The sequence below is a fragment of the Theobroma cacao genome, chromosome 1, assembly GCF_053813885.1.
Source record: "Theobroma cacao isolate CCN51 chromosome 1, ASM5381388v1, whole genome shotgun sequence".
Taxonomy (NCBI): domain Eukaryota; kingdom Viridiplantae; phylum Streptophyta; class Magnoliopsida; order Malvales; family Malvaceae; genus Theobroma; species Theobroma cacao.
In genome coordinates, this window is record NC_142639.1 from 42,228,560 (window position 1) to 42,254,930 (window position 26,371).

The 26,371-nt window shown below is 37.6% G+C and overlaps 4 protein-coding genes, 2 long non-coding RNA genes and 1 pseudogene across 8 annotated transcripts; 6 read left to right on the plus strand and 1 right to left on the minus strand.

The window, feature by feature from the left end:
* The first annotated feature begins 1,202 nt into the window (after positions 1–1,202).
* On the plus strand, positions 1,203–2,701 carry LOC148764851 (uncharacterized). Its single transcript, XR_016027537.1, has 2 exons — positions 1,203–1,634; positions 2,511–2,701. It is a non-coding gene; the product is annotated as an uncharacterized LOC148764851 (long non-coding RNA).
* Positions 2,702–4,043: 1,342 nt separating this feature from the next.
* Positions 4,044–9,337, plus strand: LOC18614655 (F-box/WD-40 repeat-containing protein At3g52030-like; annotated as a pseudogene). Its single transcript, XR_016027535.1, has 9 exons — positions 4,044–4,269; positions 4,340–4,544; positions 4,678–4,732; positions 5,289–5,387; positions 5,627–5,730; positions 6,067–6,156; positions 6,711–6,850; positions 6,958–8,616; positions 9,086–9,337. The product of XR_016027535.1 is annotated as an F-box/WD-40 repeat-containing protein At3g52030-like (transcript).
* LOC148764852 (putative disease resistance protein At3g14460) lies at positions 7,598–9,337 on the plus strand. Its single transcript, XM_088808438.1, has 2 exons — positions 7,598–8,616; positions 9,086–9,337. The coding sequence occupies exon 1, from the start codon at positions 7,598–7,600 to the stop codon at positions 8,537–8,539; it is 942 nt and encodes a 313-aa protein (XP_088664564.1). The 3' UTR covers positions 8,540–8,616; positions 9,086–9,337.
* Positions 9,338–9,587: 250 nt separating this feature from the next.
* Positions 9,588–14,772, minus strand: LOC18614658 (putative disease resistance RPP13-like protein 1). Its single transcript, XM_018121674.2, has 2 exons — positions 10,488–14,772; positions 9,588–9,918 (listed from the first exon to the last, which is right to left on the minus strand). Exon 1 carries the CDS (start codon positions 14,509–14,511, stop codon positions 10,507–10,509), a length of 4,005 nt encoding a protein of 1,334 aa, XP_017977163.2. The 5' UTR covers positions 14,512–14,772; the 3' UTR covers positions 9,588–9,918; positions 10,488–10,506.
* A 1,914-nt stretch (positions 14,773–16,686) lies between these two features.
* Positions 16,687–18,393, plus strand: LOC148764853 (uncharacterized). The gene is made up of 2 exons (XR_016023737.1): positions 16,687–17,118; positions 18,203–18,393. It is a non-coding gene; the product is annotated as an uncharacterized LOC148764853 (long non-coding RNA).
* A 1,368-nt stretch (positions 18,394–19,761) lies between these two features.
* LOC18614583 (F-box family protein with WD40/YVTN repeat doamin) lies at positions 19,762–23,915 on the plus strand. Of its 2 annotated transcripts, none has more exons than XM_007052399.3 (9): positions 19,762–19,992; positions 20,070–20,273; positions 20,407–20,461; positions 21,023–21,121; positions 21,361–21,464; positions 21,802–21,891; positions 22,446–22,585; positions 22,693–22,777; positions 23,452–23,915. In XM_007052399.3, exons 1-9 carry the CDS (start codon positions 19,832–19,834, stop codon positions 23,810–23,812), a joined length of 1,299 nt encoding a protein of 432 aa, XP_007052461.2. In that variant the 5' UTR covers positions 19,762–19,831; the 3' UTR covers positions 23,813–23,915. The 2 variants fall into 2 exon arrangements, with proteins under 2 accessions (XP_007052461.2, XP_017977173.1); XM_018121684.2 differs by having other exon boundaries at positions 19,855–19,992; positions 20,078–20,273.
* Positions 23,916–24,210: 295 nt separating this feature from the next.
* On the plus strand, positions 24,211–25,767 carry LOC18614584 (Acyl-CoA N-acyltransferases (NAT) superfamily protein). The gene is made up of 2 exons (XM_018115239.2): positions 24,211–24,640; positions 25,048–25,767. The coding sequence occupies exons 1-2, from the start codon at positions 24,341–24,343 to the stop codon at positions 25,366–25,368; spliced, it is 621 nt and encodes a 206-aa protein (XP_017970728.1). The 5' UTR covers positions 24,211–24,340; the 3' UTR covers positions 25,369–25,767.
* Positions 25,768–26,371: the final 604 nt, after the last annotated feature.

Sequence of the window (26,371 nt, forward strand, 5' to 3'; positions counted from 1 at the left end):
TTTTAATTATTTTGAGTGATTTTTGATATATGAAGAAAAACTTTTGAATATTTTAAACATTCTTTATCAAGTAGGCATATTCGTTAATTATGTTATTAAATGTAATATGGTGTATCGTCTGAAGTTGTTGATATTGTTAAATGGAATTCAGTAGTTTTTGTGGTTTTTGAGCATTGCGTGACTGACTTTGAGCATTACGTGACTAGTTTTTAAGTATTGTGTGACTGGTTAATATGACATTGCGTGATTAGTTGATAAGCATTATGTGACTTATTAGTAAGGTATTACGTTACTTGTTAGTAAGACTTTGCTTGACTTGTTAGTAAAGTATTGTGTGACTTAGGTATTATTTAAAAATTAATCACACAATATCTAAAAACTAGTTACGTAATGTCTAAAAACTAGTTAAGTCACGTAATATCTAAAAATCAGTCTCTCGCAATACTTAAAAATCAGTCCAATTAATTTCAACTTCTCAACTTTGGGGTTCTATGAATAAATTAATAAACTAAAAACTTAAAACACATACTTTTTTTTTTGCTAAGCCATGAAATTATGCATTTCATAAAAGATAAGTTACAAAACTCTATAACCCTCCAAAGCAAGACAAAATATATTCCTATCGGAAAGCCTTGCTCACTCTCTTATAAAAAAACAAAATATACCTTATTTACAAAATATTCTCTGAATAATTTCAATTCAAAATTTTATTAAAAAGATAAAAATCCCTAACAAACATTCTTAACAATCATCTCAATTCCAAACACAACAAAATCGTCAAAAAAATAAAATAAAATAAAAAAGAGCTTAATGTCATATTTGCTGTTTGGATAGCAAGATAGACAGTATTTGATCAGAGAGAAAAATCGAGATTTTATTTTGAAATTTTTGTTTGGATGGCGGGATAGAGAAAATTGAAACTATTTTAATTTGTATGAAATTGTTTAAAAAATATTATTATCAAGTCATGTCAAAAATTGATTAAAAATAATTAAAATTATAAAAAATAATATTTTTGAATTGAACTTACGAGAAAGGTTATTTTTCATAATTTTTTCTATTTTTTATTATATTACACGAATCAAACGACAAGAAATTAATTTAATCATTACTATAATTAATTTGATTATTACGGTACGTTGCTTGATACCATGAGTAATTGTTTCAAGTCATGGGGTATACTTATTTGACAAGATCTATAAACTAAATTTATTAACAAGATAAATAGAATGAATGCATGATCTTTCCTAGAAGCTTGCATTCCCCGTTTTTGGTGAGGCATAAGGGAAGAAGCCTTGTTTCTTCTCTGGTGTGTGTGTGTGTATATATATATATATATATATCAGTGACAGCCTGTTTCAACCAAGAACCCTCCCTCCTTCCCTTTCTCTTTCACTCTACTCAAAAGAATTCTAGTGTAGGTGTTCCTTTGCAGGCACTACTTAATTCCCCAGAGCCGCTTAAGTTTGCTTCCCAACCGGCAGCCTCCAGAAATGGGAGGAGAATTTTTGCTTAAGATCTGGGTCAACGCTCTCAAGGACTTTCATTACGATATGGAGGATTTGCTTGATGAGTACTCCATCGAAACTCGACAGCGTAAATGGAGCACAGAATGTCAAGAAAGCACTGCCGAGGTACGGAAACTTGTTTCTTGCTGTTATATTGAACTCGATCCAAGCCTTGTTAGGGTAATTAAACCAGTTTCACTGTGAACGAGTTTTAGCTAATGATGTGTATGAATTGGATTTGCTTCAAGAGAGAGTAGAAGAAATTGTTAGAATGAAATCTTTCATAGTCCTAGGTGATATTTGTAATGAGAACTATAAGAATTGAATTCGCTTCCATGGTCGTGGTTCCTTCGAAGTAAGTTATTTGGGAAGTAAAACCACTGTCATGACCCTAAGATGTGTGTCCATGATTGAAAGTTCTGGGTTACCATTCGAAAGAAATGGGTAACATCAATCTTTGGGGAGAAGAAAATTTGATGATCAGCTGTTTATGAAAGTGATTTAATTTCAAAGAAATAGTGAACGGGTGCAAGTGTTTACCAATTGGTTACAATGCCTCTGACAGGTTTTGCAGCCAACGGCAAACACAATCTTTCCACCATATTTTCCTTGACAAAATGCCAACTGCATACTTTTATATTCCGATGCTCATCAAAATTTCTTCTCCCTGAGATAAGATGTCATTAATTTCTTTCGATTATGATGTAATTATATGACAGTAATTTTACTTCCTGAACAGCCTAGTACTTCAGAAGAAATACTGCAAAGAACCATTGGATTCTCATAGATAGTTTTCATTCCAAATATCATCTAGAACTATGAAAATTTCCTTTCAATCTCACTTGTAATGAATTCAGCTTATTGGCATTACAAGGCTTGGAACTCACCCATGGTAACAGTACTGTTTTCATGTCCCTAACAACATCAACTTCTTCAGAAACAAAAATCAAGCTTTCAATACAAAGAAATGCTTAACTGTTAACATCATTGTTGTATATTTAGCAAGGGTTGTCTTCCCCACTCCTACCATATTATCTTGATATCGTCGGATACTTGATGATGACTCGAGGACTACTGGCTTCATCTCTGAACTTCTGGCTTTCAATTCAAGGGTTTTTTGCTCCTGAGATGTATCTCTAAACAATGGCTTCATCTGTACTTGTCTTTGATTCAATAAAATTCTTTTTTGCTCTTTTTTTTTCCGTCCATTGTGAAATGGGGATTTGCATCCTATTGTTGTTAAGCACACAGATGCATGCACTTATCATCATATCAAATGCTTAGATGTTATATTTACCGTTAAATTAAACAAAAACAGTAAAAGTAGGGATTGTCATGAAACATTACAAGGAAACTTGAGATGACAACATGTAATTTCTCCGGGACAATGCATCAATCAAAATGATGTTGTGATTGAAATTAGCTGTACAATTTAACAAATAGCCCTTTAAGCTATGTCTAAAGCATTTCTCTAACACAAGAACAAAGGTTTCATATCTCCCAGATGGTTCAAAAAACAGCAGAAAGAACCAAGACTTTTGCACATTTATAAAGAATTATGGGATTAATCCCTCTGATCACAAATTAGCCAAATTTGGATAAACAAAAGAACAATGCTTTAACTGGCCTGGTATCAGGTAGGTTGCTGCTCAGGCATAAGCACATGTCAACCGGCTGTTACATTTCCAGCTTCCGAATGTATTTAAATTTTGTCGTCCTGTTACTGTTTCAGGCACATAGCTGTAGAACGTTTTTTCTCTTTCTCCTTGAACTTGTATACATTTACAGATAGGCATTGGAGTGTACTAACATGTGTCTGGTTTATAGAACAGAAGAGACCCAGATCAAGAAACTGGTTTGCCAAAAGATTTTAAACGAGAAAGATAATTATGACGAAGAACTGATCAAGAAAATGTGTTCAATTCAATGCTTGATTTCTTCTTTCGTCTGTCCTACTGCCCTTGGAATTTGTAAACGTTTGTGCCCACTTTCCATTTTGAATGGTTTTAGCTCGTGATTTTGTCTAAAGCAGGCTACAATATGCTGTGTCAGGATCGACACAACTTGTAAAGTATCGTTTTGATTCATTGAATCTCATGATTTTGCTATACTTCACAAGATGAAAATAATGTAAACACTTAAATATATGATCATACTCTCATATGTAGTCGATACGAATGCTTCCCTCTGAAACCGTGACATCCTGCAATACCAGGTTTAAGGCAAATTTTATGTCGGTTCTGCAAGCTGCTCACTCACTACAGCAGGAAAACTATTGAAGCCTGAGCATGATACACAATGAATGTGCAACTAGCTGTAACTGGCGTTTTAGGAATACAAGTATCGACGAAAAAGAGATGACGATTTCTAATTGTCGGGGAAAAGAAGCCAGGGAGGGCGATCCGATCAAGCAGTGTCGCTGATCAGTAACGCTGATAGAGGTGTAAACTGCACTGGGCTTAGTAAAAACCCGTACGCTTACGTAAACGCTGCGTTTTGACATTGTCGTTATTATCTCGCAGTTTTTCTTTTTCTTCTTTTTAACACAATCCCTCTCTTTTCTCTCTGCCTCACCGTTTACCGCCTTAGCGAGGGAAAAACATGGGACCCAGCCCGTCGGCCGGTTCGTCGGCGATGAGGAAGAGAAGCGGCGTGAGCGGTGGAACAAGAATGGAGAGGCTGGACCACGATATCCTGTGTATCATCTTCTCCTTCCTGAACGTCTTCGACCTCGCTCGCTGCACCGCCGTCTGCAAATCCTGGTACTCTTTCTCAAATTTTCTTTTTTCTCCAGGAATTATTTTTTATTTTTTTATTTTTTTTATAATTAGGGAGTGCAGTTGTTAAAAAATCCGAGTTATTGCAAGCGTTGTATTTCAAGCTGCGGCGAGATTCCATGGGCAATATTTCTACTGAGTCTAATTCTTCACGGCAGTCATGGCAATTAGGCCTAGAAGAAGCAGCCATGAAGTATCATAGCTTATCTTTACGACGAGGTCGTATCGATATTCATCAATGGAAAGCTCATTCTGTCCGGTAAAGCTTTGGTGCTCTTCTTGTTGAAATGCAGGGCGTTTGAAACTCCAATTTACTCATACATTTTCGATTTTTGTTACAAAAGATGCTGGAAACCAAGGCCTCAGACATTTCTAACCTTGTTTTTTGTTAGGGTTGATCAGTGCCGGATGAAGATGGGCTTACTTCTCACTGGTGTTGGTGACAAGGTATGGTTATGCCGCATAAACCTGTTATGGCAATTTTAGGTCTTCCTTTCAATTTAATCATGCCTGCTTCCCCGGTTTATGCATCAAAAGAGAAGGCATTGGTCACAGCAGTTTCATATGTTTGCATGTATAAGCCAATCTTATGGTATTCGTTTCAGTCATATTTGAAAACAACCAGGAACAAATTGTTCCCCATGCTTGTCATTAGGCAAATACACATTGAGGGTTGTAGTCTGTATGATATTTATAGTTAGAATATGTTTGTATTGGACATATAGGAAGAGTATGGTTCTCAAAATGGCAAATTTTTTTTTACTTTCGTTCCTACTTGGTGAATCTGGTTTGAGAGATTTGTTTAAACGCATTCCAATTCTTTACCATTTGCTTGAGGTCAATAAATGTCAATTGCATGTCCAAATTATTCATGAATCGGTATCTGAAGTACAAAGATAATATTGATGGCTTTATTTTTGTACTAAACTTATCCTTCTTTTATCTGGAAGGGTTTTTCTTTGCCCCTTCAATCTACTAATGTTTTTCATGGAAACTATACCAGGTTATGCGTCTTTGGTCATTGAGCAGCTACAATTGTGAGGGAGAATATTACATCCCTGATAGTGCCCCTGTAGTTGACTTTGATTTCGACAAGACCAAGGTGATTTCATCCTCCTCTTGTCATTAGCTGGTTAATCACTTCCCCACTTTCTTATTCTCCTCCTTCTCTCTTCCCTGACCTCTATTTTTTCCCCAACCATGTCTACCAGATTAGTTCACAAGTGGCCTTAAACATAAAATGCTCTTATTAAGAATGTAATCATTGTGTTTATGTGGAAATTTTTCAGATGATTTGATCAAATGAGTTCTTCTGAGTAATTGCTGTTCTTTTTCTTCCAGATTGTTGGTTTGCTTGGTACATATGTAGGCATATGAAGGCGCAATGGGAAAAGAAGTATATTTCCCTCACGTGAAGGCACATTCTCAAAAGGTTTATGCATGCCGTAGGAATGTTGATTGACAGAATTGTCTGGCGAGAATATTCATGTCTGCAATGGTGGTAAATTTATCTAGAAAAGAAAACAATTTCAAACTTTGCTCCTAAACCACATTAATTAGTTCGGTATCAAGGAATGTCAATCAGTTATCGGCTTTGCTAAATATTATATTCTGGAGTTATCCTAGGTAGTAGTATATTCTTCTAATTAAAGAGAAGTGTGAGTTGCCTATTATATATGACATGACATTGTAAAATTTTTTTGGTTAATGGGAAATGTCATGCTCTTTTTTTCTAAAGGACTTTCATTTGTTAAATGCAACTAAACAGCTTTCTTCAACAGGTACACTGATCCAGAGGCTGTCATTGGATGTGAGGATGGAACTGTTCGGGCATTCGACATGTATAGTAGGACATGTTCTCGAATTATTAAGTATGCGCTGCACTTGCTGAATGTTATATGTTTCACTCTTATCTTCCAATAATGAAATTTCTGTAGGACATTGTGGATCATTATTTTACTTGATCTCTGCTATCTCTTTCATATAGCGCAAAGATGTTTCTTGCTCATCACTCTCGAGCGATACTTTCTGTTAAGCAAAGTAGTTAAATACCCCACTGCCCGTTAAGAAATTTTGATTTGAACTTGGGCCTTGATCTTCGTTACTAAATTATCTTGGTCATTAAACTCATTTTGCAGAAGTGTCTGTAAAGACCATTATCATATTGAGCACCCTTTGTCTTACACAAGTTTTTGAGAATAATGCTTGCATGAATCTTTTCTTGGACTTTGAACAGTGCCCCAAATTATGGAAATTAAATGTTCAGTTATGTAAATTAATACATGAAATGGATTTTGACTCATAGATGCACTTAAGTAAACACTTGGCTGTTTAGTGGAAAGAAGGTTGATCATATTCTGGTGATTTCTTATACCCATATTGGAAGGACTCGGTGTAATGCTGCTTATTAATATCCTCATTGCAGGATGCATGCTGGGCCTGTAACATGCTTATCTCTGAGTGATGACCATTTGATTCTCAGTGGAAGCTCTCTTGGTAGTGTCTCAATATCCAGCCTCTCTTCCTATCAGCGGGTGGCTACACTAAGGTCAACCAATTCGGGAGGTTGTATGATTAAACACTTATGAACATCACTGCATTTAATGCCGCTCTAGTTTCTTTTAGGTATTTTGCATCTGAAACATGAATCTAATTTCTTCTTATTCTGACAGGCATAAGGACCCTGTGTTGAAGTGGGAGAACTGGTCTCAGCCTCAGGCGTTTGAAGCTGCAAATAAAAGTTTCCCTCATCTTCAGGAGCTTGTGACGTGGAATTGTCCGAAGTTGGTAGAGGCTTTACCCAACTCCCTTACTTCCCTTGTAAAGCTTTCCATTTGTGAATGTCCACAGCTTGCAGCCTCTTTTCTGAGTCTCCCATCTCTTTGTGAATTGAATTTAGAACAATGTAATGAGCAGTTTCTTGCAAGGTTCATAAACCTCACTGCTCTCACTAGGTTGAAAATTGAGAACATTTCAAATCTTTCTTACTTACCCAAAGACTTCACATGCTTGGTCTCACTTGAACGTCTTGAAGTTGAAGATTGCGGTCAACTGACATCCCTGTTGCAAGAGGGTGCCAGATTAGAAAACCTTTCTTGTTTGAAGCGTTTAGCAATCATGAAGTGTCCTCAACTGTCGTGGTTGATAGATGACGAAGATCAGCTACCCTCCAGCCTAGAGTATCTAGAAATAGAAGATTGCACCGAACTGGGGAAGTTTCCAAATGGGCTAGAAAAGCTTTGATCATTAAAAGATTTGAGTGTTAAATGGTGCCCCAAACTGAGGTCTTTCTCAAATAGGGATTTGCCTTCTATGCTAAAAAACCTGGCAATCTTGGGATGTGAATCTTTGGAGTCTTTACCTAAGGGACTGGTGCATTATGATAACAGCAGAATCACTACATGTCATCATGAAGACTTGGAGATTCTTGGATGTCCATCCCTCTGTTTGTTTCCACCAGGTGAGTTACCAGCTGCCCTTACGCAACTTGAGATTTGGGATTGCAAACAGTTGGAGTGTATTCCAGAGAGATTGCTTCAGAACAGTAGGTCACTTGAATTCATTCGTATTGGAAACTGCAAAAAACTGAAAGCCTTTCCTCAGTGTATGTACAGCTTTGAAGATCTAACTGAGTTGCATGTAAATCAATGCCCTTCCTTGCAGTCTTTTCCAGAAAGTGGATTGCCCATCCGTACCCTCAGAACAGTCTTAATCTCCAATTGTGTGAATCTCAAGTCCTTACCCAATAAGATGCATGACCTCACATCTCTGCAATATCTCACAATATTTGGTTGTCCAAGTGTAAAATATTTTCCAGAAGGTGGTTTTCCACCAAACGTGTTATCACTTTCTATTTGGGGTTGCAAGCAACTCAAGCAACCCTTTGCAGAGTGGTGCTTAAACAAGCTTACATCTCTTGAAGACTTAAATGTTGGTGATTTTGATTTAGATATGACTCCCTTCCCAGAAGACTCTACAATTCCACGAACTCTCGTCCACCTTCGAGTCCAGAGTCTACCTAATCTGAGATTTCTATCCAAGGGGCTCCACAACCTCATTTTTCTTGAAGTATTAGATGTTTGGGATTGCCCTAAGCTCCAGTTCTTGCCAAAGGATGGCCTGCCTATCATGCTTGGTGTACTTCATATCAGAAATTGCCCTCTTTTAGAAAATCAATGCTTAGATGAGAAAGGTGCATTTTGGCCAATTATTTCTCACCTTCCTCTTGTGAGGATAGATTATGTTGATATCTGATGAACAAACTTAAGCAGATTGGATTCTCAGATGGACGGCAAAAACAGAAGTGCCAATACCTCCTACTGTTCAACCAGGTAAAACCCTTTGCTGCTTGAACAACTCCTCTGGCCCTCAACTTAGCACATATTTACTGATAATATTTCAGCTGTACATTTTGTGTAAAAGAAGATTTAAAAACAATTTATACTACCTCCCTAACTATTGGTGCATGTAAAGGGAGGCATGCTGCATGACATTGTTGCCCTTTAGAAGAAAGAGAAAGATGCAAGGTTTACTTAATGAACATGCTCATGAGAAGATTCTCACACTAATTTTCTTAGCTTTTAATTTTGAAATTAGTTAGATGTATCTGTTAATTAGCTCACCTTCTCCTCCCTTTCCCCCATTCCAAATTACATTATGCCTCTAGCTTTATCACACCCTAACCTGCTTGTTATGTTATTGTCATTGCTCAGTTTACCATCAAGTGAATAATAATTAGTGTTGTTATCCCTTATAAGCTATAGAAAATATCGAGAGCATGATCTCTCTGTTTGGTTGCAGATTGCTGGTTTGAGCATCTTTGCTCCTAAAGTAATGGCTGACTGCTGTACTCAGAGGATCATATGCTAAGCAGTGTAATTCTTCTAATGTAATGATACTCAGAAGAAAAACATTAATGTTACCTCATAATTCAGATTCTTAGCATGCCCTACATTTCCAGGACTCTTAATTGCAGCTACCTCATAATATGTAATGGAGGAAGTTGTATTTTCTCTTGCAATAGAAGTTGTACAATCCTCTTTGTCATTGCCACTCAGGTATGCCCATCCGCCATTGGCTTCATAATTCTTTTTCTTTTTTAAAGAAAAAAGGGGGAAAGTTCAGGTGTCTGCAGTTAACCACTCGAAGCAAAATTTATTTGAAAATAAAATTTCTATCTGATACTACAATGTGTATAACTTGCCTTTCCGACGCAGAACTCTTGTGCCTCTTGACTTAGCATTGTGATTTATTAATATGTTTTACTGCTGTGCAATTTGGAAGAAAGAAGATAAGAAGTAAATTATCACCAATTCTGTGACCATTGGTGCATTTAGCTCAGATGGGCACACTGTTACACCATTATATCCCTTGAGAAGAAAGGAAAAGATAAAAATATGTGCTCAAGGAGCATGCTAGGAAGAAGATTATTGCGGGCGTATCAATTTCTGGCTCTTCCCACAAGCTATTGCAATATCGTCCAAAACCAGTTTGTTATGTGATCTTCATTGTTCAGTGTAAGTTCCCAACTGCCTCATTGGCAATTTGAAGCATGATCATCTCCAACTTGGTTACTGTATTGCAGTTCAACCATCTTTGACTGTAACCTGTTCAGCAAACTTCCTCTCTCAATTCTGCAATTGAGGAAATTCAGTTCTCAATGTGCCCGCTAATAAAGTATACACAAGCTTGAAGGCATACATCGAGTTTCTTTCTTTTCTTTTTTTCATTTAAGGGAAAAACCTGAGAACAATATAGGGATATCTAGAAAGATAAAGGTTAAGGGTTGAATTTAACATTGAACAGAAAATAGCAGCATATTGAGAGCAAAATCCATGTTTAGTTGTGTATAGTAATAAACAGGCCATTGTGTTTTTGACAGATGAGCATCTGAACCAGAAATATTAAACTTTTTTTTTTTATGGAAATTTATTCGACATTAAGGCCAAAATGTTGTGATTTCACCAGCTCAGGCCAAAATCTTGTAAATTTGAGGCTTTCGCAGACCATTGATCCCAATGCAAGGAAACTAAGTTGCTGCTTGGAATCATCTTTTGTAGAACACTACTATAGCTAAGTTGCAGTACATATATACTCTTGATTTTGCATCAGATAAATCAAGTGATCAGCACGGAGTTTATACAAATTCCAACAGAAGTGCAACAAAAACAAAAAGTAGAAAGAACCCTATGTACATTCAGACCTGATTCGGCATAGCTTTTTCAGTCTATTTCAAGGCAAGGGATGTTGGATATCATGGGCCAGTATTCTCCTCTGTCTTTTTTGCACTTGTCTTGTAAAACAGGACAGCCAGAGATGCATAGTCGTCCAAGTGAGGCTGGCAGGTCTGTCTTTGGTAGGTATCGAAGCTTGCGGCAGTCTTTAATGTGTAACTGTTCGAGAGCTGTGAGGCTTTCGAGTCCCCTCGACAGAGATTCCAAATTCTGGAGGCTTTCCATGCGAAGATCGGTCAGAGTTGAAGGAAGCATTACGCCCTCTTCATCTGGAAAGGAAACCATGTCTGCAGCAGGGCATGTACCAGCAATTTTGATTTCCGTAAGACAGTTGAGTTTGTCCAGGCCCCACACTGACATCGGCTTCTTCAGGTTTATACAGTTACGGAGCTCGAGTGAAGTTAAGTTGGGTGGCAAACCACCAGGTGGAGTGGATTCGAGAGCCATGCAGACAGACAAACTCAGTTTCCGAAGGGATGTGACGTTCTGCATCTGCTTTGGCAGGGACCTGAGATTCGAACAGTTGGATATGTGGAGAGTTTCAAGATTGGGGATTGACAACCCACTTTCCAGGAAGGATTCCAAAGCAAGACAATCTTCTATACACAAATATTGAAGACGAGATGCGCTATTCCAATTGTCATCCGGCAGAAACTGTAGATTGTTGCAGTTTACTATACTCAACCTCTTGAGTGTCAAGGGCAACTTGCCATTTGGGACGGATTTCAGAGAAGGGCATCTTACAATCTCCAACTCTTCAAGAAGGCAATAGGGGTTGTTGCAGTCTTTCATCCTGAACGTATCAGGCAATGACTCCAGAGCCTCACAGTCATGGATTGTAAGGCACTCTAGTGTATAGGGCAAGCCCATCGCTGGAAAGCAAACAAATTTTTGGCAGCTTTCAATTCTGAGATCTTTAAGAGATGAGAAGCGGCATAGCCCTTGCTTTTCTCCGACCAAGGATACAAGCTCGGGACAATTCTTTAGTACTAAACTCTTTAGCCGAGGCAGTTTTTCTGATTCTGATCCATTCCACCAGAAACAGGTAAGTTCACTGCAACCTTCAATCTCTAGAACTTCAAGTTTCACTAAGGCCTTTGTAAGCTCTTCAGTTAAGCAGGCAAGGCCGGAAATTCTCTCCAATTTCAATTTGGTGATGGAGCTGTGATCAACCATACCTTTAAGGATTGCGTCACTACTGTCTGCAACATTCAATTCACCTAAGCATGGGAAGCTTAAAGGTGAATTTGTTAACACTGGGCACATTTGAACATCTAGTTTTACCAGAGAACAAAGGTTTCTAGGTAAGTTTCCAGTCAACTTAGGACAGTTGTGCAGTACAAGCTCACGAAGAAGAGGGAAAAGTTCAACATTACCAACAGATGAAATCCATTTCTTCCATTCTTTCATGTTCTCGAACCTCAAGAACTCCAAAGATGGAAAAGCCTTAACAAAAGGAAAACCCTTCCCGTAAAATTCAGGGCCCAAACTTGTCACCGCATGCATGCCTTTTATATTCAACTTTCTGAGCAAAGGTAGTCGCCCGAGTGATGGCAATGTTGTGCAATTTATACAATCAGAGAGGTCTAGATGTTCTATTTTAGCAAAAGAAGGATTCCTAACCCAATAAGGGAACTCTCCAGCTCCATAATTTGAAATAGAAAGCCGCTGTAGATCTTTTGGAGGGCACAGTGACTCAAGGACCTGCAATTGGTTGGGTCCGTTTCTAGAGAGATTTAAATCATTGCTCCATTCCAGGGCTAACTCCTTCAAATCAAGCTTTTGCTTTAGATTGGCAACCCTTGCATCTTGAATATCCACCACGTTCTGCAGCCTTAGAATGGAGAGCTGACCTTGAAGAGACAAATTCTTTAAGTCTCTTAATGTCAGCCCACCAGCTTTCCCGATGATAAATTTGGGCAGTACCCGGAGACTATTCAAATTCCCTAGTCCTGATGGCATCTCTTGTAGCTTGGGAGTATCACTGATGTCAAGACGACGCAATTTAATCAATCTACTGGTTCCAACAGGCAAAGCAGTAAGTTCTCTGCAGTGTTTTAGTATTAATATTTGTAAGTGGTGAAGATTACCAACTGACTCAGGGAGCAATCTTATTGCACTTCTAGACAAATTAAGGTACCGCAGATGCTTCAGGTAACCGATCGAATTCGATAGGTCTCCAATGAAATAGCCACTCAAGGATAACACTCTTAAGCGTTTTAGTTTTGGCAGCAATTGGTGTAATACCTTACTACTTAGATAGCAATAGTCTCTCTGATGTAATATAGGCAATGCTAGGAATGACCTTACATCCTTTCTTTTGCTAAAGATTTCAAACCTCTGTGAGACGTTATATTGATGACGAATGAATGAGACATGGCGAGCCTTTTCAAAAGAATGTTGGCCATCATCAATCTGCACTTCATGCTCCATGTTAAAACACAAGTCCCCGGCAACAGATTGGGCAAGATCAATAATGAGGTCATGCATTACGAACAGCGATTTGTTATTATTCGACTGTTGAAAAAATGACCTTGATAGCAGATCAGAAAAGTACTCGCGGCCTATGTCTTCCGGTTGCTTATCCCCTTTCTGTTGCACCAAACCTGCTGCTATCCATAAAAGAACCAATTCATCTCTATCGAATTCGTGGCCCTTTGGAAACAGAGAGCAATAAGCAAAACATGGCTTCAAATGAGAAGGGAGGTGATGGTAACTCAATCTTAAATCAGAAAAAATGCCTCCTTTCTCTTCTGTTAAATCCCACATCTTGCTCCTGGATACAGCTTCCCACTCTTCGTAGGTCACCTTGTTGCGCAGGAGGCCTGCAAAGGTTTTTACTGCCAAAGGCAATCCCTTGCATTTCTTCACTATTTCTTTGCCAATATCGTTCAGATGTGGATGCCCGTCAAAGTTTTCTCTTCCCAGAGCATGGTGGGCTAAAACAGACAAACAATCATCATATGCCAACTCTTTTAACTGATAAGCAAGCAGGGTACCTGTCATTTTAGCAACGTTTTGATTGCGAGTCGTGATGATGATTTTGCTTCCCGACTTGCCAACTTCCAAAGGGAGGATAAGGCTAGTCCAATCAACGTAGTTATCATGCCAAAAATCATCCAGGACAAATAAAATTTTCTTCACAGATAGCTCCTCTTTCAGCTTGATATGAAGCAAGTTCAGGTCGTTGGTATCAGGAACTCCACCATTAACAGACTGTAAAATGGCTTTCATGACCTTTATGACATCGAAATCTTCTGAAACATAGATCCATGCTTTTGAGTCGAAAAACCCTGCGACTTTTTCGTCATTGTAAACCAGCTGAGCAAGAGTTGTCTTGCCAATTCCTCCCATTCCAACAATGGGAATCACTGGCACTTCAGCATCACTTGTTGTCTCCACCAGCAGCCGCTCAACTATGGCTTCCTTATCTTTCTCTCTGCCGTAAACATTGACTTCATTGACTAAACACGTTGTGGGCAATCTTTGATCCCTTGCCTTGTAGGCCCTTCCCTCAACATTCTCTCTTAATTCGAGGTCGCTCTTTTGTGTCGCAATCTCCTGCAGTCTAGCATCGATACCCTTTATCTTTGACCTCATCTTGACACTAAACGTGCCAGCACCCCATTTAAAACAACTTAAACTAGCAAGGTTGTGCCAGCATCTTACCGTTCTAACGCTGGTACGAGGTTGTGCTGTCAACTTGTGTTGCAAAGCTTCGTAGGCAAACTCGTCTAACACGTCCTCAACGTCGTAAGCCGAGTCTGTTAGCTCGGTCAACCAGAGTTTAACTGTCCTATCTGTCACTGGCTTCTCTCCTGCATCAGTGAGAACTGCGTTGATACTCAGCAGCGTCTTCTCCAACTTTCTGAGGTCAACATCAAGTTTCTCCTTCTTGGCAAAATATATCAAGTCAGAAGATTTAAACCTGCCAAGCAGCGCCTCAAACATGGAAGTGAAAAAACCTTCTCCGATTGCAGCTAATGCTTCCATCAGGGATCATAAATATTTTGCAGAAACAAGTTAAAGGGGTTTAAGATTATAGTTAATAGAAATGAAACGAAGAGAGAGAATCCTCAGAAACAGAACAAGACCAGAGATTAGGATCAAAGTCAAGCACTAAGGTTTCTGTGCTAGTTGTTCTCTTTGCATTTACTGAAACCAAATTCTCTTCCTTCCTGAATCCTGGAAACTTTGCCTGTCAGGGATTTGGGAGGTCCCACAGGGAAATTGGCAGGGGTATTTCCTGATTGACTAAGTTTAAGGTCTTTATTGATTGAGGTTAACATCAGTACACTTCTCCCTGACCCCAAGCTTACACTAGTGGTCTGTACTAAAAAACAAAGAGGCAAAGGCCGACCAAAACAAAAGCAGAACTTCCCCCATTGGACTAATTTTTTTCCATCTCTTCTTTTCTTCTGGTTTGTGGAAGAAGAGCGCTACTGGACTTGAGCTGGCGCAAATTTTCCACGGCTGTTTCCTGGTAAACAATTACGTAGAGCAAAGAAATTATAGGGGAAAAATCAAAGAAGCCACATTCCATCTTCTTATACAAGGCAAATACTATATGTTACAGCAGAGAGAAAAAGGAACTGATACTAGAGAAATTTTGGGTCAATCTGGAGTCTGGAAAAGGAAAACCTTTTACTCTCCAGTCTTCCACCTGTTAAAAACTTTGTTTTCCTGATCACCATGCAAGTTTTATTGGCACACTGTTTTCTTTTTTTTTTTTAAAACCAATTTGCATTCCTTTCTTTCCTGGAACATTGAATCAAGCTAAGAATTGAAGTCTGTAGAGTCAAATTGTTTCAAGATTTGAATGTTTGTTAGTAGAGTACTAAGTATCTTAATTGCAAGAAAACACGAAAGAAAAGCAAAAAACGAGCAATACAACCTTGAAGTTGAGTGGTTGGTAATTATACTAATCACAAAGATGTTCTGCCTTTCTTTGGCCATTAATCAGAATCCGTAACGAAATTCCATTGGAAGTTTTGCCTGGTCAAAATTGGAGGCCTAGCCTTAGCAACGGGGACCATGGGGTAAATATCAAATTCAGTCATTACCAGGAAATGACATAGTTTTTAAAAATGGTAGTGCTCAATGATGCATTAGTTTCTTTTCGAATAAAAATAAAAATATCCTCTTGCTGCTGTGTTTTGTCTTAAATATATATTTTTATTATATTACAAGAATCAAGCGTAGAAACGAGAAGAAGTTGATGTTGATGTATTTTTAAAATTAAAAGTTATGCCATATTATAAAAACCTATCTTAACTTAAAAGTTATATCACATAAAGTTATATAGTGTGACTGTTGAATTGTAGGTAGATTTTCATGTGAATGGTTATATCTTTTGGTAAAATGACATTAAAAAATTATGAAACAAATTAAAAAAATACCGTAACTCAAAAGTTTAAATATGAAAAGTTATTTTTTCAAATTATAACTCAAAAATTATATTTTATGAAATAAAATAGTTGTAATGATTATTGAAACAATACTTTTATCCAAAAGCTGTGTCTGGTAAAATGTAAAAATGTCTTTTAGACAAAATAGTATTTTAATGAAAGGATTGTGTCCTTAAATAAGAGATACTTGCAAATCTATATAAAAAGCTTGTTACCAACCATTTTAACACATTAAATAAAAAATAATACAAAAGTAAAAAAATTAAAAGTAAGAAAAGTGTTGTGTTCTATTCACGTAAACATTTGAGTTCCTATCAATTACAAAAGTATCCAAATTCATATATAATCTACTTGCTGTAAAAAGTAGACTCTAAGATCGAACAATTTTACAAACCTTCGGTATATCTAGCAATCTACTCTCTTGCGGTCAATTCTTGTAAAGTGTAAGACGAAGTTAAACATTGACTTCATTGTATCCCTACACTCATTTGCATTATTTCCCTTTACAGATCGAGTGGTGAAGGTGAAATAATTGTTAAAATAGCATCTATTGAAAGGTTCACTTTAAAGTTAATTTTTTCGGTTCTTTAAATTTCATCTAAATCTAATTTGCACCAACAATTAATTTAATCATTACAATAATTAATTTGATTATTACAGTATGTTGCTTGATACCATAAGTAATTGTTTCAAGTCATGGGGTATATTCACAATGTAAATGAGGAACCATTTTTAACTAAACCTATGAAGCTATACTTATTTGACAAGATCTAGAAATTAATTTTATTAACAAGATAAATAGAATGAATACATGATCTTTCCTAGAAGCTTGCATTCCTCGTTTTTGGTGAGGCATAAGGGAAGAAGCCTTGTTTCTTCTCTGGTGTGTGTGTATATATATCGGTGACTGCCTGTTTCAACCAAGAACCCTCCCTCCTTCCCTCTCTCTTTCTCTCTACTCAAAAGAATTATAGTGTAGGTGTTCCTTTGCAGGCACTGCTTAGTTCCCCAGAGCCGCTTAAGTTTGCTTCCCAACCGGCAGCCTCCAGAAATGGGAGGAGAATTTTTGCTCAAGATCTGGGTCAACGCTCTCAAGGACTTTCATTACGATGTGGAGGATTTGCTTGATGAGTACTCCATCGAAACTCCACAGTGTAGGTGGAGCACAGAATGTCAAGAAAGCACTGCCGAGGTACGAAAACTTGTTTCTTGCTGTTATATTGAACTCGATCCAAGCCTTGTTATGTTCAGATCAAGGTTGCAGAAGTTAGTTTTGCTTATGGCTGAGACGGTGGTGGTCTTAAAAGGTTTTTGTTTGTGATTCCTAAAGCTGGTATGGCGAGAGTGGTGAAGAGAACTTTGATAGCTTTGGTTACGATAATGTGAAATTTAAGCCTTTCTTTGAACTGGAAAAGTTTGGAATTTTTTTGTTTGAGGGACTTGATGTTGTTAGGGTAATTAAACCAGTTTCACTGTGAACGAGTTTTAGCTAATGATGTGTATGAATTGGATTTGCTTCAAGAGAGAGTAGAAGAAATTGTTAGAATGAAATCTTTCATAGTCCTAGGTGATATTTGTAATGAGAACTATAAGAATTGAATTCGCTTCCATGGTCGTGGTTCCTTCGAAGTAAGTTATTTGGGAAGTAAAACCACTGTCATGACCCTAAGATGTGTGTCCATGATTGAAAGTTCTGGGTTACCATTCGAAAGAAATGGGTAACATCAATCTTTGGGGAGAAGAAAATTTGATGATCAGCTGTTTATGAAAGTGATTTAATTTCAAAGAAATAGTGAACGGGTGCAAGTGTTTACCAATTGGTTACAATGCCTCTGACAGGTTTTGCAGCCAACGGCAAACACAATCTTTCCACCATATTTTCCTTGACAAAATGCCAACTGCATACTTTTATATTCCGATGCTCATCAAAATTTCTTCTCCCTGAGATAAGATGTCATTAATTTCTTTCGATTATGATGTAATTATATGACAGTAATTTTACTTCCTGAACAGCCTAGTACTTCAGAAGAAATACTGCAAAGAACCATTGGATTCTCATAGATAGTTTTCATTCCAAATATCATCTAGAACTATGAAAATTTCCTTTCAATCTCACTTGTAATGAATTCAGCTTATTGGCATTACAAGGCTTGGAACTCACCCATGGTAACAGTACTGTTTTCATGTCCCTAACAACATCAACTTCTTCAGAAACAAAAATCAAGCTTTCAATACAAAGAAATGCTTAACTGTTAACATCATTGTTGTATATTTAGCAAGGGTTGTCTTCCCCACTCCTACCATATTATCTTGATATCGTCGGATACTTGATGATGACTCGAGGACTACTGGCTTCATCTCTGAACTTCTGGCTTTCAATTCAAGGGTTTTTTGCTCCTGAGATGTATCTCTAAACAATGGCTTCATCTGTACTTGTCTTTGATTCAATAAAATTCTTTTTTGCTCTTTTTTTTTCCGTCCATTGTGAAATGGGGATTTGCATCCTATTGTTGTTAAGCACACAGATGCATGCACTTATCATCATATCAAATGCTTAGATGTTATATTTACCGTTAAATTAAACAAAAACAGTAAAAGTAGGGATTGTCATGAAACATTACAAGGAAACTTGAGATGACAACATGTAATTTCTCCGGGACAATGCATCAATCAAAATGATGTTGTGATTGAAATTAGCTGTACAATTTAACAAATAGCCCTTTAAGCTATGTCTAGAGCATTTCTCTAACACAAGAACAAAGGTTTCATATCTCCCAGATGGTTCAAAAAACAGTAGAAAGAACCAAGACTTTTGCACATTTATAAAGAATTATGGGATTAATCCCTCTGATCACAAATTAGCCAAATTTGGATAAACAAAAGAATAATGCTTTAACTGGCCTGGTATCAGGTAGGTTGCTGCTCAGGCATAAGCACATGTCAACCAGCTGTTACATATCCAGCTTCCGAATGTATTTAAATTTTGTCGTCCTGTTACTGTTTCAGGCACATAGCTGTAGAACGTTTTTTCACTTTCTCCTTGAACTTGTATACATTTACAGGTAGGCATTGGAGTATACTAACATGTGTCTGGTTTATAGAACAGAAGAAACCCAGATCAAGAAACTGGTTTGCCAAAAGATTTTAAACGAGAAAGATAATTATGACGAAGAACTGATCAAGAAAATGTGTTCAATTCAATGCTTGATTTCTTCTTTCGTCTGTCCTACTGCCCTTGGAATTTGTAAACGTTTGTGCCCACTTTCCATTTTGAATGGTTTTAGCTCGTGATTTTGTCTAAAGCAGGCTACAATATGCTGTGTCAGGATCGACACAACTTGTAAAGTATCGTTTTGATTCATTGAATCTCATGATTTTGCTATACTTCACAAGATGAAAATAATGTAAACACTTAAATATATGATCATACTCTCATATGTAGTCGATACGAATGCTTCCCACTGAAACCGTGACATCCTGCAATACCAGGTTTAAGGCAAATTTTATGTCGGTTCTGCAAGCTGCTCACTCACTACAGCAGGAAAACTATTGAAGCCTGAGCATGATACACAATGAATGTGCAACTAGCTGTAACTGTCGTTTTAGGAATACAAGTATCGACGAAAAAGAGATGACGATTTCTAATTGTCGGGGAAAAGAAGCCAGGGAGGGCGATCCGATCAAGCAGTGTCGCTGATCAGTAACGCTGATAGAGGTGTAAACTGCACTGGGCTTAGCCGCCAAAGGTAAACTAATGGCCCGTACAAGTAAAACCCGTACGCTTACTTAAACGCTGCGTTTTGACATTGTCGTTATCATCTCGCAGTTTTTCTTTTTCTTCTTTTTAACACAATCCCTCTCTTTTCTCTCTGCCTTACCGTTTACCGCCTTAGCGGGGGAAAAACATGGGACCCAGCCCGTCGGCCGGTTCGTCGGCGAGGAGGAAGAGAAGCGGCGTGAGCGGTGGAACAAGAATGGAGAGGCTGGACCACGATATCCTGTGTATCATCTTCTCCTTCCTGAACGTCTTCGACCTCGCTCGCTGCACCGCCGTCTGCAAATCCTGGTACTCTTTCTCAAATTTTCTTTTTTTTCCAGGAATTATTTTTTAATTTCTTCTTTCTTTTTTTTTTTATAATTAAGGAATGCAGTTGTTAAAAAATCCGAGTTATTGCAAGCGTTGTATTTCAAGCTGCGGCGAGATTCCATGGACAATATTTCTACTGAGTCTAATTCTTCACGGCAGTCATGGCAATTAGGCCTAGAAGAAGCAGCCATGAAGCATCATAGCTTATCTTTACGACGAGGTCGTATTGATATTCATCAGTGGAAAGCTCATTCTGTCGGGTAAAGCTTTGGTGCTCTTCTTGTTGAAATGCAGGGCGTTTTAAACTCCAATTTACTCTTAAATTTTCGATTTTTATTACAAAAGATGCTGGAAACCAAGGCCTCAGACATTTCTAACCTTGTTTTTTGTTAGGGTTGATCAGTGCCGGATGAAGATGGGCTTACTTCTCACTGGTGTTGGTGACAAGGTATGGTTATGCCGCATAAACCTGTTATGGCAATTTTAGGTCTTCCTTTCAATTTAATCATGCCTGCTTCCCCGGTTTATGCATCAAAAGAGAAGGCATTGGTCACAGCAGTTTCATATGTATGCATGTATAAGCCAATCTTATGGTATTCATTTCAGTCATATTTGAAAACAACCACAAAGGGAAAAAATTGTTCCCCATGCTTGTCATTAGGCAAATACACATTGAGGGTTGCAGTCTGTAGGATATTTATAGTTAGAATATGGTTGTATTGGACATATAGGAAGAGTATGGTTCTCAAAATGGCAAATTTTTTTTTACTTTCCTTCCTACTTGGTGAATCTGGTTTGAGAGATTTGTTTAAACTCATTCCAATTCTTTACCATTTGCTTGAGGTCAATAAAAGTCAATTGCAGGTCCAAATTATTCATGAATCGGTACCTGAAGTACAAAGATAATATTGATGGCTTTATTTTTGTACTAAACTTATCCTTCTTTTATCTGGAAGGGTTTTTCTTTGCCCCTTCAATCTACTAATGTTTTTCATGGAAACTATACCAGGTTATGCGTCTTTGGTCATTGAGCGGCTACAATTGTGTGGGAGAATATTACATCCCTGATAGTGCCCCTGTAGTTGACTTTGATTTCGACGAGACCAAGGTAACTTCATCCTCCTCTTATCATTAGCTGGTTAATCTCTCCCCCACTCTCTTATTCTCCTCCATCTCTCTTCCCTGACCTCTATTTTTTCCCCAACCATGTCTACCAGATTAGTTCACAAGTGGCCTTAAACATAAAATGCTCTTATTAAGAATGTAATCATTGTGTTTATGTGGAAATTTTTCGGATGATTTGATCAAATAAGTTCTTCTGAATAATTTCTGTTCTTTTTCTTCCAGATTGTTGGTTTGCTTGGTACTCGTGTAGGCATATGGAGACGCAATGGGAAAAGAAGTATATTTCCCTCATGTGAAGGCACATTCTCAAAAGGTTTATGCATGCGGTATGAATGTTGATTGACATAATTGTCTGGCGAGAATATTCTTGTCTGCAATGGTGGTAAATTTATCTAGAAAAGAAAACAATTTCAAACTTTACTCCTAAACCACATTAATTGGTTCGGTATCAAGGAATGTCAATCAGTTATTGGCTTTGCTAAATATTATATTCTGGAGTTGTCCTAGGTTGTAGTATATTCTTCTAATTAAAGAGATGTGTGAGTTGCCTAGTATATATGACATGACATTGTAAAATTTTTTTGGTTAATGGGAAATGTTATGCTCTTTTTTTAATAAAGGACTTTCGTTTGTTAAATGCAACTAAACAGCTTTCTTCAACAGGTACACAGATCCAGAGGCTGTCATTGGATGTGAGGATGGAACTGTTCGGGCATTTGACATGTATAGTAGGACATGTTCTCGAATTATTAAGTATGCGCTGCACTTGCTGAATGTTATATGTTTCACTCTTCTCTTCCAATAATGAAATTTCTGTAGGACATTGTGGATCATTATTTTACTTGATCTCTGCTATCTTTTTCATATAGTGCGAAGATGTTTCTTGCTCATCACTCTTGAGCGATAATTTCTGTTAAGCAAAGTAGTTAAATACCCCACTGCCTGTTAAGAAATTTTTATTTGAACTTGGGCCTTGATCTTCATTACTAAATTATCTTGGTAATTAAACTCATTTCGCAGAAGTGTCTGTAAAGACCATTATCATATTGAATACCCTTTGTCTTACACAAGTTTTTGAGAATAATGCTTGCATGAATCTTTTCTTGGACTTTGAACAGTGCCCCAAATTATGGAAATTAAATGTTCAGTTATGTAAATTAATACATGAAATGGATTTTGACTCGTAGATGCACTTAAGTAAACACTTGGCTGTTTAGTGGAAAGAAGGTTGATCATATTCTGGTGATTTCTTATACACATATTGGAAGGACTCAGTGTAATGCTGCTTATTAATATCCTCACTGCAGGATGCATGCTGGGCCTGTAACATGCTTATCTCTGAGTGATGACCATTTGATTCTCAGTGGAAGCTCTCTGGGTAGTGTCTCAATATCCAACCTCTCATCCGATCAGCGGGTAGCTACACTAAGGTCAACCAATTCGGGAGGTTGTATGATTAAACACTTATGCACATCACTGCATTAAATGCCACTTTAGTTTCTTTTAGGTATTTTGCATCTGAAACATGAATCTAATTTCTTCTTATTCTGACAGGCATAAGGACCCTGTGTTTCAACCCTTCTTCTCTTTTAGTGTTTGCTGGGACAACAATTGGATATACACATTGTTGGGACCTTAGGTATATCACTTGAATCATAAATTCATTTTTTATAAGTTCACACTAATCAGTTAAAAAAATGTAGAGCCATTTTTATTTTATTTTCAACTTTTAAGTTGAAAATGATTTCAGTCCTGCCCAAAATTAATAAGTTATCAATTATAAATGAACCCCGCATGCAAGATGAGCAACAAATAACTTTCCGTGGAACTCACCCTTAATAAATTGTGAGACAGGATGCCAGCATCAAGTGACTGGTAGTGCTTGAATCATGTAAAGGAGTACGGGTACATCATTGTGGTTATAAAAGTTTAGGTTTTGATATCTGCTGTCCTTGCCTATTTTTGCCTCAATATGATGCCTAACTTTTTCATTGTGATGTATTTTGCAACCTATCTGCTGATTAACTTGGTTTCTGACTAGAAATGAAACCGGTGACTGGTGACTGGGTATTCTGTGAATGGTGTGTGCGAGAACTAAGGAGTCGATAAGATCCATTTTTGTCTTGATATTCTCCTCTTTTTTTTCTCTTTTTTTGAAAGAAGTAACAAAACTGTAGTTCTATAAACGTAAGGAAGAAAGGGTTAGACAGGATCTATCAATCTCATGGCAATTGGCAATTGTAACGGTAGGTTTAGTCACGGAGACTACGATAAATGATATTGATTGAGTCACCTTGCTCTTTATTACTGCAGGACCATGAAATCTTTATGGGAGACAAGAATAAGTCCAAATGTTCTGTATTCTATGCAACATTTGCAGAACGATACATCAACTTTAGCTGTTGGTGGAATAGATGGTGTGCTTCGTGTTTTAGATCAGAACACTGGAGTTCTTTCAAGTTGCATCATCGGTGATGACAGGCCAATGGATTCCTCTAAAAATACAAATGTTTTCATCAAAGAAAAGAAAGGAATTAGGCTCTCCGAAGATGCCCGAATCGACAAGATCCCTAGAACTGCTCGACCGCCCATCACATGCTTGGCTGTTGGGATGAAAAAGGTTGTCACTGCACATAATATCAATTACATTAGGATGTGGAAGTTCAATGTGTAACAAGTTATTTAGATGGTTATTCTCATTGACCATAATTGTATTATCATATTAGTTGTTTATACTGCTATTTAGATGGTTATTTTGATCTCTATTAGAATGTTCAGCTCGCCTCGACCTATCAATTTGCATTAACATGTTATGATCGTGTCGTGTTTTGTATTTAAATCAAGTTTTTCTGGATAAACAAAAATATTACATAATTAATTAAACAAATTAGAATTCTAAACATATGTAAACAAATCAATTTAAATCTTACATGATGGACAAAGTCATGAAAATACGAGAAAACCATTTCCTCGTGCTAAAATACAAAAGGATTTGGGCCACTCATCTCTCTGTAACATCGGGCTACGGCTTGAAAAACAAAGCCCAAGACCATGCTGAAGCACTTAACCATCGAAACAAGTCTACTCGGTTCATCCGACCAAAGTGATCAAAATCGCTCTCTTCTCAGGATCGCACCCGCAGGAGAAATCTCAAAAACCCTAATTTCCTGAATTAGGAGAAGAGAATCCAGCAGAAGAAACGATGGTGTGCATACGCAAGGCAACCATAGACGACCTGCTGGCTATGCAAGCTTGCAACCTGCTATGCCTTCCCGAGAATTACCAGATGAAGTACTATTTGTACCATATCCTCTCTTGGCCTCAGTTGCTTTACGTGGCGGAGGACTACAACGGCCGCATCGTCGGCTACGTCCTTGCCAAGATGGAAGAAGAAAGCAACGAGTGCCATGGCCATATCACCTCTCTGGCCGTCCTCCGCACCCACCGCAAGCTTGGCCTCGCCACTAAGCTCATGAACGCCGCCCAAGCCGCCATGGAACAGGTCTTCTTACCTCTTATCTTCATCATTATTTCGGTTTTTTAGGCTTTTTTTATGCCAATCCATTGATTTCTATTCATTTTACTGATGTTATTGCTTATTAGATACTTATTTATTCGTAAATTAGATGGTGTCTGGTTGTTGCTTTTATTGCATTTTGGAAGAACAAACTCATTTTGGATACATAAAGAAAGCAAGCAATATTTTTGGAGAAGTAAAAGTTAAAAATTTAATCTTTTTATAGACATAATGCTTATGTTAGAATTAGTGATACCTTTTTGTTTTTGGCCAGAGAATTAGTGCTACATTTGTTTAGTAATTATTTTGGCAATTCTTGAACTGCAAAAGTAATCAGAAAGTAAGCGAAAAATATTTACATTTCTAGTTATTAATAGACAAAGTGAATGCAGGTGTTTGGAGCAGAGTATGTCTCGTTGCATGTGAGGAAGAGTAATAGGGCAGCGTTTAATCTGTATACTGAGACATTGGGCTATAAGATTCATGATGTGGAAGCCAAGTATTATGCAGATGGGGAGGATGCATATGACATGCGGAAGCAGTTGAAGGGGAAGCAGAGTCATCATCACGGGCATCATCACCACCACCACCACCATCATCATGGTGGTGGATGTTGTTCGGGTGAGGCTAGAAGCACAGAAGTGACTCAAACAAGAGGGGACTCAAAATCAGAGTCAAAAGCTAGCACAAAATCTGATTCAAAAGCAGCATGAGTATGGGAGGTAAACCAAGTATTCGGAGAATTACGTGTGGCGTTGGCTTATGTTCTTTAGATTATTATTGGTGGCCCATGATATTTTTAGTTTGTTTATGGAAAGTAATAATCTGACTGAGTATTTCAAAATTATGTTGGCTTCCCTACATATTGTTTAGCATGCTCCTGCTAATGTAACGGTGTATGTACTGTCTGTGTCTTTTACAATGACCTTTTTTTACCAATTTTGGTCAAATGTTTTCTTTTGGTGTTTCAACTTTGTGTTTAAAACAATAGAATGGCTCTTTCTGTTTCATTTCTGCATTTATGTTGCTTTGTTGGTATGTATATCTCTCTCTGGCTTGTTTCTGCTTCCTCTACTCCCTTTGTAATCGATGTTCGGATCCTTTTTCTACCAGATTCTCTTTAATGTTATCCCTTACTTGTGCAAGATATTAAATGTTTCTCCATATAAGTGGGTATCATCATTCCACTCTGTGATATTAGTACTGTATGAGGGTGGGCAGTTGTTGTTTGGGGGCATAGTGATATTAAGTATTTGGCAATCTGTTAATTCTGTTGATGTTATGGTATGGCTGGTTCTTATACCTTCTTGAATATTGAAATTAGAGTTTCTGTTCCGTTGGCCTGTTGTTTTGCTTCTTTTTAGGGAAAAGAAGGAAGAGGGTAATGGGGATGGAGGGTGGGTTCTTACAAAATAGAACCAAAAAGAGAAAATTGGTTACAGTAAGTTGTTGCACGACATAGAAATGGATATAACAAAGGCTAAAGTTCAAATTATTGGTTCCTAATTTACTCTATTAGAGAGGAACATTGTAGAAGTAGTTATTGTCATAGATGGAATAATCGATACTTAAAAGTTTGTGTTATGCCAAAGTTGGTGGCTGTCGATCGAACATTCTTCAGCCTCTGGAGAGGAGTTCGAATTATTTGACAATTGTAAACTACTCTGTGGCAGTAAATAGTGCTTTATGCTTATAAAAAAGTGTGGCTTTTTCCAT